Source organism: Electrophorus electricus, chromosome 15 (assembly GCF_041902795.1).
Source record: "Electrophorus electricus isolate QZ-2024a chromosome 15, ASM4190279v1, whole genome shotgun sequence".
In the NCBI taxonomy this organism is placed as follows: Eukaryota; Metazoa; Chordata; class Actinopteri; order Gymnotiformes; family Gymnotidae; genus Electrophorus; species Electrophorus electricus.
In genome coordinates this window covers 9,333,215-9,353,910 of record NC_137511.1, presented here as the reverse complement: position 1 = coordinate 9,353,910, position 20,696 = coordinate 9,333,215, and the positions used below count along the sequence as shown (strand labels likewise).

Here is a 20,696-nt window from a genome sequence, read left to right as displayed (position 1 = left end):
GACCACAGGCATCAACCCCTTCAGAAATCCTGACCAATCACGGTTCTGCTACGTTTCTCGCGCACAAATGCCACTCCCTTTAGAACATGGCCGTCATCAGCGCGAGTGTGAGGCTTTTCCAGCGTAGAGCTTTAGAGCAGCTGGGAGACGTTTGTTGACAGACGATCATAGCTACCTTTCACCGATGAAATAAAAAGTCCCTTCCGTAAGTTATCACTGTTTGGATAGATCATTTGGTTTGTTCATTCTTTTAATTTTTGTGACAAACTAATCAGTTTGTTAACCCCTGTAGCTGGGAACTAAGGTGGCTAGAGCTACGAGCTAGCTTGACACTTCTTAATAAAGAAGTAGCTAATACTAGCTAGCTAGCTAAATAGTCTGAGCTGTTAGCTAAATAATCTGACTTTATCAGCTTCTTAGCTATTTTTGCGTTAGAGACATCCGTATATGAAAAATTGCATACGATGATTCTAGCGATTGTCAATTGACTTGCTAGATAGCTAACGTTAGCTATTTTATCTATAAGATATAAAATATAATCTATCTCTCTCTCTCTTCTCATATATATGAGAAGAGAGAGAGAGAGAGAGAGAGTGTGTGTGTGTGTGTGTGTGTGTGTAAAAAAAAAGTTTAAAAAAAAAAGGATTTTTCCATAAAGTAACTAAAAATGTAGAGGTAGAAAAAATGCAGAATGCAGTAACGTAGAGGAGCTTTAAAATTATGTGTTTGTGTGTTTTGCAAGGTCTTGTAGTCTGATGCATTAATAATAATGACCTCTTTTAAGATTAATTCAGATTTTTCTGACTTGGCAACTCAGTAAATCAGACAACTCATGTCTGACTCCAGGGACCTAGATTCTGTGTGATTTCTACATCAAAATAATTAACATACATTCACAAAAATAAAGTAATAAAAATAAAGCTTGAACACACATTGCTATTATTAACCACCATAGCTCAGTGACTTGTTTGTTAAATAATACGTCACCTTTAAAGATGCTTAAATGCTCTATAGTCTCTTTTGTTTACTGTAAACTTGAGCTAGCTGCTACCTAATATGTGTGGATATATTACACACTTTTTCCATGTTACTGTCTATTTCTGGTCAGGCATTTCTCATTTGCCATGATTGTATAGTATTTGGAAAAATTATTGTAAAAATAATACTGCATTTGGGGAACTGAACAACACTGTTGTCTATCATTAAAGTGACTCTAAATCCCTCTAGCACTAGAGAACTTTGACAAGTGAATGAGTGACATTTATTTAATCTACTACATCTATTAGCTCAAACTAACATCAATCAATTCCTTGTGTCTGTCTTTTCTCTCTCTCTCTCTCTCTCTCTCTCTCTCTCTCTCTTCAGGTTAGTGGTGTTATCCTGAGTGTCATCCAGTGGATCTCTACGAGTGGCAGAAAAGGTCTGTTTACATTGACTACAGCTGCCAGGGCCGCTAATGTATGCACAGTACTACTAAGGACTTGGGTCTTGTGGCTCCTCCCACACTGGCAGTACTTGCAGGATTAGTGCCTGGGGGCTGGGGGACGAATCTGCCATCCTCTGCCAATAGGACCTGGGTCAGGACGCAAGTCACCCCTGACAACCAGCTCCACACATCCTCACAGAACATGATGAGAGGCAGTGGTTGCCATGGAGCTACCAGATAAGAAGCAGGTGAGTTGCCAGGCTACCTTCACTTTGGGGGCTAGTGTTCTGTGGATTTGGTATGGCTGGCTGATCCTCCCACAATTCTCCCTAATGAACTGTTGTGATGTTCAACTGCTATATGAAGTAGAATAGTAATTTTTGATAAGTCTTTGCTTATGATATTGACAAATTAGAGAGATGTCTCTGAAATATAGAAATACCCCAAAAGCAGAAATGTGCAGTTTGTTTGCTAATTTGAAGCTTCTTCCCCTGCACTGGACTCTAAATAAGCAGGGACTTTGAGTCATAGCAAAACTGTTGGCTGTACTCTCACTATTTCCTGTCACTGTGTGGAGTCCAGTCTGTTACCAAGCTTCTAAGGTTTGCCTGAATTTCACATGCTCGAAGTTAAACCGTAGATAGCTTGATCCTATAGTGAAATAGAAAACTTGCACTTGACGGACTTGACATGATGCTTTGGAGCTTTGTGTTTAACCTTCACCTATGTTTATGGCTCTTCCTGTTTCAGCTCTGTTGTTTAATAATTAACAATAGGCCAGACCAGTTGCTTTTTCTGTGGGAAGATTTTTTTTTTTCTCTCAGAAATCTATGCATGCAACTATACTATGTTTCTGTGGCTGCATGTTTTAGCAGGTTTGTGAAATATTTGTAGCTGTTGATAAGAAAAATATGAACAGTAATGTTTAAAGAAAATGGTGCCTGAGATTGGAGCCTGTTATTGTTTTGTTTTTTGTATTTTTTAATGGGGGTGATTTTGTGGTTCTTGTTGTTGCTTCCATGAGTGCAGGCTATTGTACTGGTAGTGTGTAGGCAAAATGAGTCTCCTTGCTATTTTGATCATGTCCTTGAAATTGTGATACAATGAGTGCATCTCAGCTTGTTCCTGTAGTTCTTTGCAGGCACTCATCCATGTAGATATTGATTTCTGGGTAGCGGGTAGATCCGAGTGCCTGTGTGACTGCTGATCGCTGCTGCTCTGTTCAGGGATGTGGTATCTTTCTAGGACAAGAGGGTCATTGAAGGTGTCTGTCTCCATGCCTCTTTAGCCCCCCACTGCTGCCACTGAGAGAGAAAATTGCTGTGCTTGCTCGAACGGATGACTGCCCGTTAAACAGATGAGCCCCCGCAGGCTTTTGCTAGCCTGTCCCAGCCTTTCTGGGCAGGTAGGTGGGCATGTGGGCGGGGGCAGTGGAGCAGGCAGGCAGGTGTGCGAGAGTGTAGGTGGGAGGCAGGTGGGTGTTCATTGGGGTGGGTGGGCGGGCAGGCATGGGCATCTTTTTTTTTTCTTTTTTTTTTTGATTAAACAGATGATGTCCTCAGACAATTGTGCATCGCATCTTCTCTGTCTTTACATGAAGAGCAGAGTTCATTCTCCATCACCCGGTGTTTGTGGCTGTTTGCTTCAGAAGTGGTATTGCAGTGTGCTTGTATTACTGCTATATTTCATTACTGCATGGCATATCTTACAAATAACCTTGTCGTCCTTTCGGCAGTGATGGTCCCTCGCGCTACTCCTTATTGCTTGCTTCATTTTGCTCAGATTCAGCTGTATGCACTTGTGCTTGGTTGAGTGAGTTGATTTTATCTGTTGATTGATGCGTATAGCCTGTTTTTCTTTTACCATGCAGCAAACTTTCTTTTTTTTTACTTGGAAAAATATATAGAAAATATAACTGTTTAACTGACAGCATTGATCAGTCAGAACTATTATTGCTGGTTAATGGTTAAAGGATGGAGAATGTATGTGTGGATGGGAGTGTGTCTGGCACACTGGGCTCTGCTTGCATGCAGCACTAGGTCAGAGAGGCTGTCTGTGCAGGGGGCAGAGACGTGGTGGCTGGGCTGGCTGTCTGGCTGCTGAAACAGCAGCACTGCGTTCCCCAGCTGCCCTCCTTCTGTCCACCACCCGATCCTGACTCACCCACATACCCGCTGAGCACCTCGTCTATGTCTGCCTAACAGCATCTGTGTTCAGCACAACGACTTGGTCATGATCCTGAAAGAGAGTGCTTGGTTTTTAAAGGACTATGTGAGTAGATTGTTCATAGCAGTTATAGTGTTAAAATATTCTGTAGAAGTATTTACCTGGAATATATTGTTTTAGGGTTTTGTTTAGATTTTTTTTTTTAATTAATTCATAATTATTTTTGAAATAACACTTTTTTCATATTTGTTTGATTTTGTGTGCTTGTAGCAGTTATATAGTTAGTATAGTATATGCAGTTCGTCTTTGTGTGTGTGTGTCCGTGTTCAAGAAAAGAACTCTAGAGAGGTGTGTGTGAGTGAAGAGGGTTCTAAACAGTAGAGGCTGGCTGGGGGATTTAGCGCCTCTGTCCCTGGCTGTGGGAAAGTGTTGGCTGGGTTTATTTATAGATGTTCTGCTCTCATCTGCAGATCCATGGTTCCAGCATGAGCCTGGTTTGACTCCCACAGACAAACACCTGGGCCAAGAGTGTGGGAATAGCCCCCTCTCATTTTGGCCTTATGAGGCATTTATGAATAGTGAAATTGTGCAAAAAGGGAGGCCACTGCTCTTTTTGGCTTTGCGCTGGCTTCGTGCACAGCTGTTCAGATTCCATGAACTACTTCACACTGTGCACTGTGTTATGGTGTCTGAATGTTTTGCGTGATTGGTGTTATGTTGTCACTGACCCAGCCCTTATTTCCTTCAGGAGGAAGGAGTGACTCTGGGCCTGTCCACGACTCAGGCCCTTGAGACGCTCCGTGACCAGCTATCCAGCCTCCTGGAGCAGTACCAGAGACGCAGCCAACGCACACCAACCATACAGGTCGCATGTAGCATTTTGGTTCGTTATCTAATGAGTTTTTTTATGAAACACCCATTGAGCTAAATGTATTTGGGAACTGTTGCAGGAGCTATGGGTTAAGAGTTTCCTCAACCATGACGACCGTCAATCCTGCTTCCATTGGCCGGGGGCTGCCCTCACACTGCTTGTGGTGGTTGGGTTGCTCTGTTGCCATGGCAGCCAGCCAAAAGGAAGGTAAGAGGCTGAGGGTGTGTCTCAGATCAAACCTGTATGTACATAATGAATTCCTGACTATGTGTGGAATTAACCTAAGTCACCTGATTAAATTATTTTGGGACTAAATTTAATTTAATAATATTAAATTTAAGTGGAATACTGGGACACTTGATGGTCACGTGTAAAGAAACTATTAACTCGCCTTTGATCTTATTCATTTAAAAATTTTAAAATGTCAAGGTGTACTTGGATGTCATTTGAGGATAAATGTTGCAGCGACACCCTAAAAATGAAGAGACCATGGACAAAATATTCTAATTTGGTGGTGGTTGCACTATGGCTCGCAAATTTTGTTTGATGGTATTTAATGCCTTTTTGTGAAGTCACCGTGGTGATAATTTGCACAGTGGTGTTAATACTGATGCAGTAATTTCACCTGTGCCCAAAGTGAAAGCCAATCAAAATTTACATGTAAATGAGGCCATACATAAAGACCTGCGCCTAGTCTGACTAACCCCAATCATGAGACTAGTAGTCCCATGCCTGAAAACTTGCAGCTGCATAAAAATGTAATACATTTATAACTTTCTCCAAGATGGGAGCTGCATGGTTGCCCTTAGTTGATGACTTCTAAATCTCCTCAGTGTATGTATGCTTATAATTTCTTCCTTTGTAACACCTAAATTTACACTTCTTAGGGCAAAGGTTCATGGCAGTCTGAGATTCTGATCAAGCAAGTCACTTTGCTCTTCGTGTCATGTTATTGCAGTTGCATAGTCTGCTATCATGCTCACTCCAAATGGACCAAAAATAGGCCTTTCATTTACATTTTTCAATTACCTAAATGGGAGCGTGTGTAGAATTTTGATGAATTGCATGTGTTTTATGAATTTGGCAACACTTAGTTTACTACTTCCTGAAGGGGTTGATTTTTGAGTTCTACAAGCAAAATATTTTTACTGAAGCACGGGTTGGAAGCATTGCTGGAAAGCCAGATTGCTGTGTTCGCCTTCCTGATTCTGCGTAACCTATGCTCATGTCTCTGGGCAGTCAAGGCATAGAGCTGGTGAATGCAGGAGCGCTCTTTCTTCTTCTGCTCCTGAACCTCTTCCTTGTTGGACGTCAGCAGAAGCTAAAGAGGAGCGAGATGGTGCGACGTCTCAAGTCCATCATCTCCGAGCTGAACGGTGAGGAAATAAAAGTGATGTCCCATACAGTCTTCAAGCTTTGGTCTCATTTGATTATCAGCTGCAGATTTTGTTGGCCATGTTCAGTTCTTTTACTTGAGTAAGTTGACAGGCATGTGTCCTTGTAAACATTCCCACTACAAAGGTTTGGGAGTTATGGTGTTTTCTGTTGTGATGTTCTGTTCAACAGAACATATGGCAAGGAGTACAGGGCAACCGATCAGATGGGCTCCTTCTCGCTACCCTGACCTGTACACACCTTCCTCTCCATCCTGGTCTCTTCACTGGACATTCCGAGATGAGCAGTTGGTTAATCTGCCTGTCAGTCTGTTGGTGGAGGGTGACGTTATCGCCTTAAGACCTGGCCAAGAGGCATTCGTCTCTCTCCGAGGCATCAAGGTTATTTTGCACTTCAGTTAAATTTCTAGTTGTGTTTGGCTACTTTGTCCGAGTGTCAGCCCAACAGCCAAGCCAAGAAACCTTCAAGTGGTTCATGTTTTTGTGGTTTTAACTGGTGTGCTGAGCTTATACTTTACCTTTTGGGCACCAGGATGATGAGCACATTGTGCTGGAGCCTGGAGATTTGTTTCCACCCTTCTCCCCTCCACCCTCCCCTCATGGGACCGATAAAAGGAGCCCTCACAGCCCCCAGCAGTACAGACTCTTCAGGGTGGTCCGCACCCCCATACTTGATAATGTAAGGTAATGTACAGTATCCTACTAGAACCATTTTGCTACTGAAATACAGTTTTGGCATGTTAACTTTCTCGATTTGTCTTGACATTTAGTGTATTGCAACATCTCCGAATGTCTTTTGAAGTTGCTTTTGCAAGGTGTTTAGTTTAGAGATGATTTCTGACATGTTGCACTTTCTTTTCCCAATAGAAATAGCCTTGACCTCGCCCTCTCACGCCCAGTCACAGTTCTGGATAATGAGCGCTTCACAGTGCAGTCAATCATAGCCAGGTTTGCCTGCCCGGCTGTGCTGGTATGTCAGTCAATCAAACACTCATCGAAAAGCTGTACAATAAGATCATAGTGGACATCAGTATGCCAGAGCTCCTGTTTTTAGGGATGGCTGCCATTTGGCTCTCTTTTTGCCTCATTTTTGTAGGTGGCATTTTTTACTGTAAACACAGTTCGCTACTGCTGTCATGCTCCCAGTCTCACTCCAGCTCTCTTCAACTTTTTTCAGTTACAGGTGAGTCTCCTTGAACGCCTCAAATTGTAATTCATTTTCTTTAACCAAATTAAGCAGATACAACAGTGGGTGGCTGTTGCCTGACTGATGTCTGGCTAAATCTATAGTCTCCCTCACTACTGTCTTGGGCTCCCCCCCCCCCCCCCGGGTGGTGTATAGCTGATGGGAGTCCTTCCCATCCTGCCGCTGCTCTTTCCTGTCATGTGGGTGCTGGTCATCGCATACGGAGAGGCACGCGTGTTAGCCGAGTCCAGCCGCACCTCTCCCTCAGGCCTGGTGAGTCCTGCCATTAGCATCCTACACTGACGGCGTGGGAAAACCGTACATTTAGTGACGGCACACACGCACTCGCCTGTGGGTGGGGCTTTCAAGAGGGCTGTGTAGCTCAGTTTCTCCTCAGAAAGCTTCCACCCAGTACCACGGCCCCTGTGCGAGCGAGAAGACGTGTGACTCTGCGCCTCCCGCGGTGGGGGTTTTAATCCACTTCTTCTCTCATCCCAGCTGGCTAAGTTCTCTGAGGACACTCTAAGCAGCTACACAGAAGTGGTGTCCTCGCAGGTACAGCCTCTGCATTTCTCTCTCACTCCACCACCCTCGCCCACCGTGCACTGCTCTTGAGCTCTCTGCTCTGGATCACACCGCCACCGACAACACTTGCCCATCACACTTGACTTTTGCCCTTTCGATCAAAGCCGCCGTTTTCTGGATACATACGCACACATCGTTGGGGTTTTTTTCTTGCACCTTTAGCCCCTGTAGTTTTATTTTTTCTTTCCATCTTTCCATTCTGCTTGATTGCATCTCTGTTGCGCTGTTGTGATCCACAGTTTCAGTCAAGCGTATATCTGTTTATTGGTTAATTTTGGCTTCTTGTGATTGGCTTCTTGCCAGTCCTACAGTAGTCCCCAGCCTGACAAACCCCCCCCCGCCATCTCAGGCTGCATGACTGAGTCCACTGTTCTCACTGTCAGCCTGTACCTCCATTATGCAGGCACTGGACTGAGCTCTGAGTCGTCACATTATTTGATTTTATGTCTATAGTAAACCTTTGCATGAACAGCACAATTCTTTTAAATTATAAAAGCCATGGTGAAGTTTTGGAATGCATGAATAATTGCCTGGACAGTTATATGCAATAATCATTTGTCTTTGGGTGTTTGGTTCATTCTCATTAACAAAAGTTTGGCGGTGCCTTTGTCTTTATATGAAATTGTCGATTTAGTACAAAGCAACGTATATGAATGGTGTATGAATGTGTTTAAAGCGCTGTGTTGAGAAGCATAAAAACAACTTGTTCAGCTTGGTCCTGCTGAGCTTGGTCCAGCGCAGCTGTGCGTGCCCTGAACTGTGGGCTCAAATGTGTCTCCTCTTACAGTGTAAGGTACACACCCTGTTCTCGACCCAGTGTGCTGCATCTGATAAACACTGCAGCCCAGGAGCACATGCCGTACGGCTGCTTCTCTCTAGTACGAATGTACGCTTGGGTGAGTGATTGTGTGTTGGGAGGGGGAAGGGCTGTGAGTGGCTCTAGAAGAGGCCGATGAGACCCTTGGGAATGAAACCTAGTTTCCGATTTCACCCTGGACTAAATGCTCCACCTTGGAGATACTTTTACAGATGAACCAAAAACCAAAGATTCTGATACTGAGACTGAGGACCTTATGAGGGAGGACGCATAAGAGACTTTGTGTGTGCGTGTTTGTAGGAGATGCTGCGCTGTGTGTGGAGATATCTGGTGGGTGTTCTGAAAGGAGAGACTCAAACACTGTGCTACACGTCGAGTCTTCTGCACAACCTGGGTTCAGTGACAGTAAGTGTATACCACTGTCTCCCCTTCTCTCCCACACACACACAGGAGTGATGTCACGCCTACCCATACACTTGTATTGTAATACCATGTCATAGAATCTCAAAAACTGATTAAAAAAATAAAAAAATAAAAGACCATAACTGCTTAACCATCCTGCTGTAGGTCCTGTGCTGTGTGGACAAGCAGGGCGTGCTGTCTTGGCCTAATCCCAGCCCAGAGACCGTCCTCTTCTTCAGTGGACGCGTCGAGCTGCCCCATGACAGCCAGGACGACCTGCGGGAGGACCTGTCTGTCAGCTCCTTCTGCCATCTGGACGGAGAGGACGAGCGAGACGAGGTGAGCATGCAGCAGGCTGGCCGGTGGAACTGAAGATTTTTTATTGATTGCACCGAAGGAGGGGTCTCATGACCAAATTAAAGCACAATTTCTGTATGAGGATACATTTACTTAGCAATTGAGAAGTTTTTAGCAGGTAACACTTGAAAGGGGACGGTAAAAAGTAACGACTACAGAAACGTGTCAAAAGAAGAAAAACTAAAAAATTAGGAAATATGTTGAAAAGTACTTGGAATATGTATTTACACAGTCAAGCGACAGAGGATGCATGCCCATAACATATGGTGTGTGTGCGTAGCGAAGTGCTATATAAGGAACATCTCAGGCCCTCCAAGTTGCTATGCCACTTGTAGACCAGACAACTTTGCAATCAAAATCTGTTAAGTTCTTTAAACTGCAGAAGCTAAGAGGCCAGCAGTCTACTCTCCAAAAAAACCACCACTGTTAACCAAAAGGCACTTCAGGCTCCTTTCATAATGGACTGAGAAGTCCCACACACTGAGGCTTTTTGTATTATTGTGTGTGCAAAGGGAACCATATCAGTCATGTGTAGGAAACATGCTGCAGATCAGCTAGCCTAAATACCAATACAAATGATAAAATGGCCAACCAAATTGGGCATTTGGTTAACAGGTGCTGAAGAGCTATTGGTTATTGGCCAATATATAATCTGTTTACTTTGCTTTGCAACTTGACGAGACCAGATAGTGTTCAGTGTCATTTAAAGATCATCTTTGTTTTACGATGCTTTTGGGAAACCCAGCCCAGATTTGTTGTACTGGACACGCATGTACATGATGGCATTGACTGGAACAAGTGTGTGGGAGTTTGTTCTGATGGTGCATGAGCTAAAACCAGCCAACATGGTTTCGTCACAAAGGTACAGGCTGTTGGCCTGCTTGCTCTGTGTACATGTTGTATTATTCACAGTCAAGCACTTGCAGCAAAAAAAAAAAAAAAGAATTCCAATGAAGCTGATTTCCATCAAGGCCAGTGCAACAAGTGAATGACCAAGATTCTCTGTCAAAAGCTTGGAGTGAAACATCAGCGGTCGTATCACAGCAAAGTATGATGACTGTCCAGGGATATGTACTGAATCACCTTTACGAGCTCTGTAATGAGTATATTTTATTAGAGAAAAGCTTCCCGCTAGTCATTAAGTTTTCTGATGAATAATGGCTTTCATTGCTAGCCTATTCGGCCAACATTTTCACATGGCTCAATGATTTAAATGCAAGATTTCAAGGAAAAAAATCACATCTGTTTTCTGTTTTCTCTCTTTCGGACAAAACTGAGGCCTGGATCCCAAAACTGCAGCTGTGTTTGTGGAAATCTCGTCTTGAAAACGAGAACTTTGAGACATTTCCTGCACTAGAGGAATTCCTGGATGAGAAACAACAGCATTGTTTCTAAGCTTGACCTGGTTGTGCTTATTCAGAATCATCTTCATGGAATGATGACACAGTTTAGAGGGTATTTTACAGAAAACTGCTGTGCCCACAAAAGACGATATGATACCTGCAAAGCCAATAGTAATAGCTCTTAAAATAGATGAGTCATTTACCTGTCCATTGTTACATCCCTGACACAGATATTCACACAGCGCCCTCTGGCTAAATTCTGGATTTCATTGCTGACTGAGTTGTGAAAATATTTTTAACACTAAAAAAGCTCATACTGTGGAAAAGGTTAAGAACACTTAAAAGATTTATCCCCTACTAGAACTAATCCTGAAGATGCCCTTTTTGTGTTTGTCTCATCTCTTCTGCTCTGTTCTTCTCTTCTATGCAGGCTCAGGAAGGTGAAGCCCTTCTCAGCAGACCTGTATTTGAACCTTTCCTTCAGCCAGCCAATGAGCAGGAGCCTAGCGAACTATCACATGACATCATCCGCTCCAGCGACCTGCAACGTGCTCGCCGGGGCCCCCAGAGCACGCGCTCCAAACACCCATCCGGCTCCAACGTCAGCTTCAGCCATGATACAGAGGGTGGTGAGGAGGAGAGCACCCAGGTAGTACCCAGCACCACCACCAGCACTGCCAACAACACCACTACGGTCACTGGAGTTCGTGTGTGTGTGTGTGTGTGTGTGTGTGTGTGTGTGTGTGTGTGTGTGTGTGTGTGTGTGTGTGTGTGTGTGTGTTTCTGTGCCATAGTTGTGTGGCGTCAGTGACGGCCTGTGTGAGGCCGAGGACTTTGTGTGCGACTATCATCTGGAGATGCTGAGTCTCTCCCAGGACCAGCAGAACCCTGTGAGCATCCAGTTTGATGATTCAGGCTGGCAGAGCTACCTGTCTTCCCTGAAGCCACTGGGCCTGAACATCATGCTGAACCTGTGCAACGCCACCGTCACCCAGCAGCTGTGCCGCTTCTCAGACCACCTGTCCAACCTGGCACTGCAGGAGAGCCACGGGGCCGTGCGGCCTGTGCACGTGCCCTGGGGTCTCTGTGAGCTTTCCCGCCTCATAGGTGAGCAGCCACCACCCCCCACCCCCCCTACACAACTTGGAAATGCTTCATTTGTCCATTTCAGTTTTTATTGGGTTTCCTCCGGGTACTCTGGTTTCCTCCCACTTTCCAAAAGCATGCATGGCATCTCTATAGCCATCCAGTGGGGATCCGTGGGCTTGTGTATGTGTGTTTTGTGCCCTCCAATGGACTGGCAGCCTGTCCAGGTTTGGGTCCCGCATGCGCCCTTTGCTCGCTCCCCTGCAACCCAGAAGTGGATTAAGCCATTTAGAAAATGAATGGGGGGGGGGGGGATTTGTCTGTATAACTGCCATATGCCACACTGCAAACTCTATACAACACAAGATTTAAAGTATTAAAATAAGTGAATATGGAAACCATAGTGTTTAAATATGCCACTACTGGTTAGAGTAACTTTAAAGTGTGCAAGTTAGAAGATATTTCAGCTTTAAGAAGATGTTAGAAGATATTTCTTATAAATATTTCATCTTAAACTTCCAAGCGTCTTACTAGCGATACGTGCTTAAAGCTTATGGAGTACTCTGTCAGAACTGTGGACCCCTGTATAAATGGTGGTGTAATAGTCATGCTTACTTTTGTTTTTCGCATGTATTCGTACTGTACCCAAAGCAGTTTCCCATTTAACCCAGTGCTGTTGTCTCCTTCTGGCCTTGTTAAGGTTTTACTCCAGGAGCGAGAGAGCTCTTTCAGCAGGAGAACCACCTGGCTCTCTACCAACTTCCCTGTGGGGAGAAGGCCAGAGAGTCAGCCTCACGCCGCGGACACCATGCTGCCAAGCGCCAGCCACCCATCAGCCACCTTATCAGCCTGCTGGTCCGCGACACCACCACCAGTGAGAAACGCTCTTCCTGTCTCTCATCTCTCATTTGTTTTACCTACATCAGGTCACACAGTCACTGACCTTTTGACCTCTTCTCAGACAACGTGCAGATGTTGTCCCATGGCTCGGCAGACCTCATTCTGGAGGCCTGCACAGACTTCTGGGATGGCACGGACATCTACCCCCTCTCTGGCTGTGACAGGTTTGTGCTCTGATCTGGCTGGAATTAGACACACAGTGAGCACAGTGCATTTTAATGTGGCACTGTCTCCTTTACACAAGTGTGCAATTACCTTCGAATTGGCTTCCTTTTCTCTCTTCAGGAAGAAGATTCTGGATTTCTACCAGCGTGCCTGTCTGTCAGGCTACTGCTCTGCTTTTGCCTACAAGCCCATGCAGGTGGCCTTGTCTGGCCAGCTAAATGGGAAGTTTGTGGAGCTTGCCACTGGGCCAGCACTCTTCTCCGGGGTGGACCTGCCTAGCACCACACCCATCAAACACACTAGCCGCCGCAACAGCTGGAGCTCAGATGGTGAGGAGGAGCATGGGGTGGGGTTTCACTACTTAATACTGTGAGCTCAGTCAGTGAGAGGGAAGGGAGAGGTAGAGTTTTGCTGGTAAATACTGCAAGATCAGATTATATATTTATAAACTTTTACTATTGTCAGTGGGACTGTAGCCACTTGGAGATCTCAACAGAAAGTCATGCCCCCAGACCCAGGCTTTAGAAATGCATTGTTGCCCCCTGTCCCCATACCCTCAGCAACCATGGGAGATCAAGAAGACAGTGGAGTACTGTGTGAAGTCCACCTTCAAGTGTCTGTGCATGTGTATGTGTTTCAGAGGGTATAGGAGAGAGCTTAGAGAAGGAGGACTGCGTCCAGGCCCTGAGTGGCCAGATCTTCATGGGAATGGTGTCGTCTCAGTTCCAAGCACGCTTGGACACTGTTCGCCTCATCGAGAACCTGGTGGGAGCCTGTATCCGCTTCGTCTACTTCTCCAGGGAGGATGAACTGCGCAGCAAGGTATTGTCTCACAGGTTGCACAACAGAGTACAGTCCTCTAACACAGGTTACACAGCAAATTTATGGTACTAGCATACAGGTTAAACTACACTACACTACTACGCTACTGTCACACAGGTTACACTGGAGTAATGCATGGCTGAAGTTTTGTATTTAGAATTATTAAGTCTGTGCACGTGCGCGTGCGCGTGTGTGTGCGCGTGTGTGTCTCTGTTAGGTATTTGCAGAGAAGATGGGTTTAGAAACAGGCTGGAACTGCCATATCTCCCTGACCCCTAACAGAGAAGGCCCTGGTGATGGTGCCCCCTCCAGCCCAAGCCAGGCAGGATCTCTGCACGAGGACCTACTGCAGGGTATGCCAGGTGTCTGTGGGTCATGTGATCTTTTTCTGGCATCAGCATGTACATTGGTACTACTTCATTCTAACAATTTGAGGAACTATACATTGTACATTATCTTACCTGTCTGCATTTCCACTACTTGGAAGTAAGTCAAGTTTGTATACACTGGAGCAAAATGTCATTTCTTCCAGATCATGGTGCAACACACTACAATAATATAGCCGCGCTGTACATAGGATGACAGGGCTGCAAATCCAGTGTGAAATGAATGCAGAATGAAATGAGGGGGGAACACTACTTAAGATCTCAAACTTTTGGGTTTTTTTTGTCCCAGCTACTAGTATTTCTCTAAATTGTGGCAGCTCCTTTTTTGGTGTGACTGTTATGATTACACACACAGATTCTCGGGATGATGCTGAGGGCCCCTTGCTTCCCGAGGATGAAGGGCAGTCAGACCACGCCAGCTTCCAGCCCACTGACAGTGATGTGCCCAGCTACCTGGAAGACTGCAACAGAGTACACAGCCTCTTCCCCTGCTTCTGTTGTTGGAGCTGTGCTAATGGTTTACTTGTATGTAGCCAGAACACAGACTGAACCCACCCTGCTGGATTTGTGTGTGTGTCTAGGCTAAGCTGCCTCGCGGTATCCACCAGGTTCGCCCTCACCTGAAGAACATTGACAATGTGCCTCTGCTGGTGCCACTTTTCACTGACTGCACCCCTGAAAGTGAGTCTCCCTCTCTGGCTGTGAGCTGCAGCTGAGCTGCAGAGAGCTGACCCTGAAGCTGTAAGTAATAAGGGGGGAACAAAACCTGTGTCGTAGCCCTTGCATAGAAACTGTGGATGTGCTGGTCTGATTTCCAGCCATGTGTGAGATGATGAAGATCATGCAGGAGAACAGGGAGGTGACATGCTGCTTGGGGAGCTCTGCTAACTTCCGCAACTCCTGCCTGTTCCTCCAGAGTGACATCAGGTAGGCCAGCACTGCCCTTCTGTGTTTGGCCACAATGCGCGGAGTGTCAGGCTGTGTGCTGAGCTTGTTTGCCTTCTGGCTGCAGCATCTCCCTGGACCCTCTGTACCCGGCGCGGTGCTCGTGGGAGACATTTGGCTATGCGGCAGGCTGCGGCCGGGCTGAGGAGCAGGATGAGCTGTCCCCGCTGGGCCTGAGCGCGCGTCTCAACAGCCTGACCTGCTCCGTCTCCTTTCACCAGGGCGAGAGTGTCAGCATAGTCAAGCTCATTGAGCAGGTAACAAATAGAACGCGCTTCTTGTTTGGACTTGCAGCACAGGGAGGTGCTTGTGTTCATCCGAGATATATTTGTGACAAAAGATTTTTGAAAGAAACTTGTGATCAATTGTAGTAATCTGGCGTGCCCAACCAGAGCTGACGTTTGTGTATGTCCTGGAGTGGAATCAGCAGTACGGTGGGAACGCTGAGCTAGAGCTGTGTGTTCTATGTGTTCTACAGGCCAGGCACACCACATATGGGATCCGCAAGTGCTTCCTCTTCCTGCTGCAGTGCCAGCTCACTTTGGTCATCATCCAGGTGAGCACAGCTGCTACACTCTCTCCTATGGGATAGCAGCATATGTCTTTTTTTTTTTTTTGTATAGTCTTCTCTCAGAATAATGCAGCTTTGGCAAGATGTATGTAACTGGCTCACAGTGAATGCATGTGTTTTCATTGCTTTTGTTTTGTTTCATTGTTTTGATATTCTTTCTTTTTCTGGTAGTTCTTGGCCTGTCTTACCCAACTTCCTCCTCCTTTGAACATAACCGACATTCTGTGGCTTTCTTGTTTCTGTTACCCACTGCTAAGGTATGAGACAAACAGTGTCTCTCTTGCACTCAGAGACATACACACATGCACACACAAACATAAACATATACACACACAGGATCACTATGTCGTTGCCATGTTCTTGTCTTACAGTGTGTCCTTCTTGGGGAAGCCACCAGACAGCTCTGTGATGACAGTTGCCACTGGAAAGAATCTCGATGCCATTCCTCGGAAGGTGCGGCATGGCTTGTAACCTCTGTTGCACAAACAGTTTCATGTATTCAATTCCATTTTCTCTAGACAAGATCTCTATAGGCACAAGTGTAGGGTGTTTTTAGTTATTTGCGTGTGTGCATGCGTATGTGTATGCTGACGTGTGTGTCTGCACTGAGGTGAACGGTAGTAATTTGGAATAAAGAGAATTGACTTTGTTCTTATGTGTGCCCAGACCCAGCAGTACTTCCTGGGCTGGTTCCTGCTCAAGTTTGGGCTGACAATGTGTGCCTATCTGCTGGGCTTTGGGTTTTCCCTGCATGAAGTGTGTACCAGCGCTGCTAACAGCAGCAGAGCAGCAAATGTCACTGGTGGCTGTTCCCACATCCTCCTCAATGGGTACACATGCAAACATGCATGCACAAGTGCGCACACACAAACCACAAGACACTCTGCTCATCCATCCGTATGATTACCTGCTTGCACCTACTTGCAGATCAGATGAAAATGCACCGAAGTGGTTTGGCGAGTTGTCTAATGGCCTGCTGCTCATCCAAAAGGTCATGGCAGGCTTCCTGGCTTTGCATACTGGTAAGAGCCACCTATACTCGCAACTCCGTTTTTCTGTTTTTGTAAGGCACTGTGCTGCATACCAACAATAAGATGATAAGCTGTTTGTTGGATTTGGGTTATGGTCTGGATATTATTTGATTCTTAATGACGACTACAGATGAATGTACATTAGTGTACACTTGTGTGCTAGCATTACATTACTCTTGTGCTTTGCTTATTGTATTTATTTCCTGTTCAGTGGTGATCTCTCTCAGCTATGTGCACCGCTCTCAGCCATTGTGGAGGAAAAACCCCTTCAGCAACACATGGTGGTGTCTCATCGTGCCTGTTGTGTAAGTGTGTGTGTGTTTTTCACATGACATACCCAAGGCATTTCCTACACAGACCATCAGTTTGCTTAAACAGTGGACATGTAAGATGTAAATTATTAATTAAAATAAGATATCAATTGACTAAATGCAAAACCAAGAAAAAATGTATATAAGCAGGGTTATAATATATGTGGCTATGTAAACTACAGCCCATTTGTCTCTCATTTATCAGGTTCTTGGGTCAGGTGGTGCAAGCTACAGTAGATTATCAGTTATGGCAGGACAGAAGTGGAGAACTAGACTTTACATTGAGTCATGTGCCCATGGTAGTCTGGCTACTGATGTCGCTGTCCACCGTGTTAGTGGTTCTGATCAACGAGGCTGTCAAACTGCATGAGATCAGGTAGGGACCATTCAGAACATGCAGTTCATATTAAGCTCAAGCTTATCAATAAACCTCTATAACATGTTAAGCCTTGTAACAATGGTAGAAAATATTGACTTTTCTCATGAACACAGCTTTCATATTTTATTATTAATAAGAAGTCTTTTTTTCCAATTTAACATGTATATCAAATAATGTCCTGTCCTTTCAGGGTACGTGTGCGTTACCAGAAGAGACAGAAGCTCCAGTTTGAGACTAAGCTGGGAATGAACTCTCCTTTCTGAGCTGCTAGAACACGGGACTGTTACCAGTGACCAGCAGTAGAGGGCAGGACCTCTCACCTCTCACCTCAAGGCCTAACCCCACCACCAACCCACTGGCCCTGCTCATGTGGAGCTCCTAGCCACCAAAACCTCAGTCCACAACAGCTTTCAAATCAAGAGTAGATATTTTTTTTTTGTCTTCCATTTCCTTTCAATAACATGAGATCTTTTAGCTGCATGCTATCTAATGTTTCAACATTGGAAAATTATGGGATGTGAAAGTTGGAAAATGCAGGAAGGATGAGAGGTTATACAGTTTACAAGAGTCATCCTTCAAAACTATGGATTTCCAGCCTCCTCCAGTCTGCGGTTCTGCCACGATATGTCCGACAGACTGTGGAAATCTAGGTAAGGTGGATTGTTTTAGTTTGTGTTTAGTATTATAATTAAGTTGATTTTCACTTGACTCTCAAGCCAGTGGTTACAGTAGCAAGGAGACCTGTGGAAAGAACAGCTTCTTTCAATGCTTTGTCATGCATGTTGAATCTTCCTGGGTGATGTATTTTAAACACCATAGTCTGTTCAATACCTGGACAGTGATTTGCATCTCCACATACTGTGGGGTCTTGCATATGATGGATTTGAATGTGATAAAAGCTTGGTGTATTCTACAAAATACCTCACATCTAGTGCTTACAGACAAGACATCTTTGCACTTACAGAAAAAAAGCTTATGTTCGGTTAATGGCTGCCTGGTAAGAGAACCATATGGAAGTATACCACTCAAAGCAAGAGGGGAAGATTAAGTTGATTTCATAAATCCGATGAAATGTGAGACTGTAATCAGCTGTGAGGAGTCGCATGCTACAATAGTAAGGTTGGAAATTAGGGACAGTTTCACTCACTCTTGTTACAATGAAGAGTAATAATTTATGTTCTAGTTCCTGGATACTAAAATGATTTATCCCAGAAGCATGTAATGTCATGAATATGTACATCTGAGCTCAACAAAGGGAATCTATCCAGATGGTGACTAGATGGAACTCGTTCTAAATTAGATTCTAAACACCAGGGTTTAACATTAAATTCAGAAATGGCTTGTTGCATTTATCTTTTTCCGCTTATGGTTCAAATCAGTCAAATTGCTGTACAAGTAATAATTAGCAGGCCTGGGTTCTTTTTTTTAAATATGTAAACAGCTAGACCAGCAACAGCTGCTAAGTTTAATCAAATCAGTAAGGGCATGTTCATAGAAAAACACGCTTCCATCCACTCCATCCATCTAATGTTCTCACATGCTGTGCGTTGCCTGAGTTCTCTTTTGTTTACATATGTGAATGTCAGCCTGAATCTTTTGCATGCTTTGATAAGACAGTAATGCTTGCTGGCTTCCTCATCACACAACTGAGACTAGATTGCTATTTTAAACATCTAGAGTTCATATTTCTGCATTTGACTCTGGTTTGGGGAGGGCTGTCTTAGATGATGGGTTTTAATTTTAATTATCCCTTTTCCCCATAGAGAGACAGTCTTTACTGGTGAAGAAGGCAGTTAAGTTTATTGCTATTCTACCTCTTGTTGATTGCCTCAATATTATTCCACCTTTGTTCATTTTAATACAGGGTGTTTTACTGATTACTTTGAGCATAATTAATATGCTATTCTTTAAATGACCAGCATATTGCCTTCCCAAGAACTCTGCTACATCCCTTTGGAGGGGGCCTGTGAGTAGACTGAAACACTACAGTTACATTAGAGTAACTAATAAAAACATAGTGGAAATGGTAAGACTTGAAGGAGTGGCTCACTGAGGAATACTTCAGCTTTAGTGCAGTGAGCTCAATAGAATCTTACTTCAGTTTACCTCTGTGAGCTATGACTGACCTGTTTTGCTTTTTCTGTGTGCTTTTAATGGACCCCATCCCTCTCTATGTGAGGTAGTTTCTTAGAGTTCCTAGGGAAATGGTGTCTTGTATTTCACCTATGTCCATTTTAAAAACTTTCGCTGATGATCATAAGCACTTATTCCTGTCTGTGATAAGTTTGAGCCTACTAGTCTGTAATTGCATTTGATATTTATTTTATGCCACGGCTTGTCTCATACTTTTTATATACACATGTTAAATGTTAAAATGGCAGGAATTTTTTACACACATGCTGTACCTGCCTGTGGAGAATGTCATATGTGCAGAATATCATGGCTTTACACATTTGTATGCTTTTCTGTTTCATGCATTCACTGTTAACCTGCAGGGTCCCCACCAACCCCAAGACTTGAAGGCTCTTCATTAGAACTATCATTATCATTGTAATAAACTCCCACCTCAGGGCAGGTTATAATGTATGTTGCTCCCCTATCTTTCAATCATTGCAGAGCAACCAAATGGGCATTGAGAGAGATTTTTGAACTGGTGCTTTAGCGCTGACATAAAAATTGTAAAAGGAGAGTAAGCAGGGAGTTAAAACTTCTGAAAAGCACTGATCAGTTCTGTAAGTACAGCACTGCATAATCAGCTTAGAAATATGTAATGGAACATGACTGAGCAACTTTTTGTACAGTAATGTAGAATTATACTATCCCAGTTATTTTTGAAATGTTAAAATACATATTTAATTTTTGCTGAAATATGCATGTTCAAGACATTAGGAATGCAATGACTTGATTAATGACTTGCTCTTTCGTTCTATGTTGGCTCAAGACTGCATGGGCAGCATTTGTGGTTCATATCAATGTTACCCTGCCCTTTTCAGCCAATCTCTGCCTCTCTACTGTACATATATTTGTGCAAATAAATTATCAGAATAAAAGGTGTATTGGTTGGCACCAACTGATATTAATAATTTTGCTATTTATGAATGTTCACAATTTATAAAGGTTGTACATTTTGTATTTTCTAAGATGTCTTTAAATTGTTTTCCCCAAGTGACTTGTGAGTCAATTTGTTGTTAAACGCCGATTTAAAATTTTATATATATATTATACACACACACACTCATAATCATAATCTCAATATCACCTTGTGTTTACCGGAGAGGCGGGAAATTCTGCTCCTCACTCAGAGCGTTGCGTAATCATCCATCTTTTCTTAGTCCGGCTCTGAGCGCCCTGCGTTCCTCCCGTTCCGCCGTCTCCATTTTCCACTCTTCGCTCCCTAAACCATAAAAATGCTTGTTTTACTATGTACTTAAAAGTATAATACGATAAAAACAAACAAGACCCACTGTCAGAAAGATATCGTGTTTTATTGAGCTGAAAGAGTTTTCCCCTTTTAAAATTATTTTAAACAAACAAACAAAAAAAATATTGTTTA

At 44.0% G+C, this 20,696-nt stretch overlaps 1 protein-coding gene across 11 annotated transcripts; it reads left to right on the top strand.

Annotated features, from left to right (window-relative positions):
• Positions 1-80: 80 nt before the first annotated feature.
• On the top strand, positions 81-20,312 carry tmem94 (transmembrane protein 94). 11 transcript variants are annotated; one of them, XR_014117247.1, is made up of 33 exons: positions 3,011-3,697; positions 4,341-4,457; positions 4,543-4,670; positions 5,703-5,839; positions 6,030-6,238; positions 6,390-6,541; positions 6,725-6,827; positions 6,954-7,040; positions 7,200-7,316; positions 7,542-7,598; positions 8,746-8,850; positions 9,013-9,186; positions 10,978-11,196; positions 11,342-11,654; positions 12,334-12,507; positions 12,595-12,697; positions 12,819-13,027; positions 13,339-13,520; positions 13,738-13,873; positions 14,262-14,377; positions 14,488-14,587; positions 14,725-14,833; positions 14,919-15,108; positions 15,330-15,407; positions 15,594-15,679; positions 15,794-15,875; positions 16,089-16,252; positions 16,350-16,444; positions 16,665-16,758; positions 16,970-17,140; positions 17,334-17,564; positions 17,668-17,793; positions 18,907-20,312. XR_014117247.1 is itself a non-coding variant. In XM_027002646.3 (32 exons), exons 2-32 carry the CDS (start codon positions 1,651-1,653, stop codon positions 17,404-17,406), a joined length of 4,104 nt encoding a protein of 1,367 aa, XP_026858447.2. In that variant the 5' UTR covers positions 81-205; positions 1,366-1,650; the 3' UTR covers positions 17,407-20,312. The 11 variants fall into 11 exon arrangements, 5 of the variants coding, with proteins under 5 accessions (XP_026858447.2, XP_081554028.1, XP_081554029.1 ...); XM_027002646.3 differs by lacking the exon at positions 3,011-3,697 and adding exons at positions 81-205; positions 1,366-1,674 and having other exon boundaries at positions 17,334-20,312; XR_014117245.1 differs by having other exon boundaries at positions 17,668-20,312.
• Positions 20,313-20,696: the final 384 nt, after the last annotated feature.

Excerpts from the sequence above, each read along its gene's own strand:
- tmem94 (XM_081697902.1), top strand. The coding sequence starts at position 3,659 with ATGATCCTGAAAGAGAGTGCTTGGTTTTTAAAGGACTAT. Across the intron at positions 6,239-6,389 it reads TCTCTCTCCGAGGCATCAAG|GATGATGAGCACATTGTGCT; the intron begins GTTATTTTGCAC and ends TTTGGGCACCAG. Across the intron at positions 15,680-15,793 it reads TTCTGTTACCCACTGCTAAG|TGTGTCCTTCTTGGGGAAGC; the intron begins GTATGAGACAAA and ends CTTGTCTTACAG.